General features: G+C 61.5%; 1 protein-coding gene across 1 annotated transcript; it reads right to left on the reverse strand.

The window, feature by feature from the left end:
* Positions 1 to 15: 15 nt before the first annotated feature.
* On the reverse strand, positions 16 to 2,632 carry LOC119267195 (protein indeterminate-domain 7-like). Its single transcript, XM_037548549.1, has 3 exons — positions 1,761 to 2,632; positions 1,271 to 1,670; positions 16 to 1,135 (listed from the first exon to the last, which is right to left on the reverse strand). The coding sequence occupies exons 1-3, from the start codon at positions 1,933 to 1,935 to the stop codon at positions 220 to 222; spliced, it is 1,491 nt and encodes a 496-aa protein (XP_037404446.1). The 5' UTR covers positions 1,936 to 2,632; the 3' UTR covers positions 16 to 219.
* Between the last annotated feature and the right edge of the window lie 78 nt (positions 2,633 to 2,710).

The raw sequence follows: 2,710 nt of genomic DNA on the forward strand, positions 1-2,710 counted from the left end.
TAGTAGCAAGCAAAATTAAAGAACTTGATTTTGCTTTATCGACCTGAAGGCTGAATCCAACTTACTGATCAGTGTGATTAACCTTGAAGTGGTATATGATCGAGCAATGCCGGACGCTTGATGATGTTTTAGTCCATTGCACGCCGCATCAAATCATCAACTTGGATATGGTTGGGTTCATCAATGGTGAGCTTAGCCAGCTGATTGCGAGGTTGATTACTAGCCATGCCATGGGTTGCTGCTCTGGGGCCCTTGCTGATCGTACGCCGCCCTTGCCGAGGCCGACGTGGGCATGCAGGGATCGAAGCCTGCCATGCTGAGTATGTCGCCGTGGGAGAAGGCCCGCAGACCCAGGAAGTCCCTCGTGAGGCCGTCGTTTGCGCCTCCGGCATTGCCTCTACCTCCGCCGCTGGCGCCGGCATTGCCGGCGTTACGACTGGCAGTGGGTCTCGGGTCCACCCCGAAGTGAGCCGGCGCCTCGAACGCGTGCCCGAATCCCACGCCGACGGCGGTGCTTGTCGCCGCGCTGCTACTAGTAGCGGCTGCAGGTGCATTGTTGGTGACGTTGGTGATGGCGGCGCTGCTGCTGCTGCTGCTGAAGGTGCTCGCCGCCATCTGGCCTTGGCCCGACGGCCGGCTCAGCGTTGCACCCATCTGCGCCGCCTTCTGGAGCAGCGCCGTGGCCGACATGTGAGAAGAGCCCGTCGCCCCGGCCGCTGAGGGAGCCGCGGACGACGAGGGAAATGACGCGAAGCTCATGCCCACAGGCTGCGTGCTGCTCTCCGGCGTGGAGCTTGCGTTGAACTCCTGCTCCATCCTGGCCGTCCCGAACATGGCCTGGGCGCCCTCGCCGCCCATCTCCAGCTGCTGCTGCTCCGATAGCCACGGCTGCACGAACTGCTGCTGCTGCTGTTGCTGCTCCCGCTCCCGCTTGAGGCACAGTTCTTGGATCAGCCCGTGCCCGCCACCGAGCGAGCTCGACGGGTCCATCACGGCGGGCATCTGGAACGCCGCGCCGCCGCCGCCGTGCGAGTAGAGCATCCCCGGATGCTGCTGCTCCTCCACGGCCACCGCCCTCGCGCTCTCCTCCGCCAGCGCGTCGCAGAAGGCCCTGTGCGTGATGAAGCTGTCCCGCCTGCAATTAATCAACGCATGCACGCACACGCACACATCGTCAGCATGTCATGCATGGCCATGGCAGTGCCGCAGTGGCACTGGCATGCGCGCGCAGGACGGGGAAGAAGAAGATGGAGGAGAAGGAGAGTCGTGCCTTGAGAAGAGCGTGCCGCAGTCGCATCGGTACTCGCGGGTGCCGCAGACCTTGGAGTGGGCCTTCCAGTCGGACTGCACGGCGTAGCGCTTGGCGCACTTGTCGCACTTCCACTTCTTCTCGCCGTGCTTGCGGCTGAAGTGCTTCTTGATGCCGGTGAGATCGCCGAGCGCGCGGGAGCGGTCGTGGTGGACGCAGCCCGGCTCCGGGCACACGTACACCTTCTTGCGCACCACCTCGTTGGGGTTCCGCTGCTTGAGCTTCCAGGGGAGGTTGTGGCCGCGCCGGTGCAGCTGCAGGTTCTGGTCCCGCTGGAACCCCTTGCCGCAGATCTCGCACACGTAGCGGTTCGTCGCCATGAGCGCCCGCGGCGACAGCGCGATCACCTCCGCGTCAGGGTCTACACCGCAAAACGAATTGATCGATCGATGAAATCCTCTAAATCAAGAACTCTATATAGCTGAATAAGTCGATCAGAAGGAGAATTCACCTGGATTTCCCGGGAGGCTGCGCTTCTTCTTGGAAGGAGGCGGGAGGGGGTGGGAGGAGACGCTGGTCTGGTCGCCGGAGGCGGAGGTGAGGTTCGACATGTTCTCGTCGGCGGCCAGGGCCAGCTGCTGCTGCTGCTGCTGCTGCTGAATTGCCGCGAAATCCTTGAGCATCATCTCGATCCTCTCTTCTCTCCCCTCGATCGATCAACCAACCAACCAGCTAGCTGCCGCCGAATTCCTGATCAGCTCCACACACACACACACACACACACACACACACACACACACACACACACACACACACACACACACACACGGATCAGATCTCGCGGACGGGCGATCCGATCATGTGAGCCTGGCCTGACGGCAGCTGCTGCATGCGGTGGTGGTACTTGCAGATTCGCAGCAGTTGCACTACCCACGCCCAGCCGCGGTGGGGACGCCTCTCTCCTTGAGTCCTGAGGCCGGGGACTAGTAGTAGAAGTACAGCAACTTGCTAGGCTCGCTGATGTGGAACCATGGAGGCGGCTATTGTGAGCAAGAACCGAGGTAGGCGTAGCTGATCGACTGAGCTGAGCTATCGGAGCAACCGGCCGACGAGCTGTGCCGGGAGCTGGTAGAGTGGGGCTGAAGGAAGAGGCTAATAAGCTATGCCAACCAGGTAGGAGGAGTCAACCAAGCTAAGACTAGGGTTGATTGCTAGGGGGGAGAGAGAGAGAGGGGAGAGATGCGGATGGATGAGGGAGGCAGGCGCAAGTGTGCGGCCATCCACCCGTTCCATGCCCGCAATCACACTGTACTCCTGCACTACTCTCTCTCTCTCTCTCTCTCTAAAAACAAACAGGAGGAGCCGGCCGGCCCACACGGGGCGCCGGGGCCGCTGTCTTTTCCGTTGGCCTCTCCCTCTCTCTCTCTCGTGTGACTTCTGATGCGCCGGGCTCGAGAAATC

This window comes from Triticum dicoccoides, chromosome 3A (assembly GCF_002162155.2).
Source record: "Triticum dicoccoides isolate Atlit2015 ecotype Zavitan chromosome 3A, WEW_v2.0, whole genome shotgun sequence".
NCBI lineage: Eukaryota > Viridiplantae > Streptophyta > Magnoliopsida > Poales > Poaceae > Triticum > Triticum dicoccoides.

Coding starts and splice junctions, on each gene's coding strand:
- LOC119267195 (XM_037548549.1), bottom strand. CDS start 1,935: ATGATGCTCAAGGATTTCGCGGCAATTCAGCAGCAGCAGCAGCAGCAG. Junction 1,671..1,760: donor CAGCCTCCCGGGAAATCCAG/GTGAATTCTCCT, acceptor TTTGCGGTGTAG/ACCCTGACGCGGAGGTGATC. Junction 1,136..1,270: donor TGCGGCACGCTCTTCTCAAG/GCACGACTCTCC, acceptor GATTAATTGCAG/GCGGGACAGCTTCATCACGC.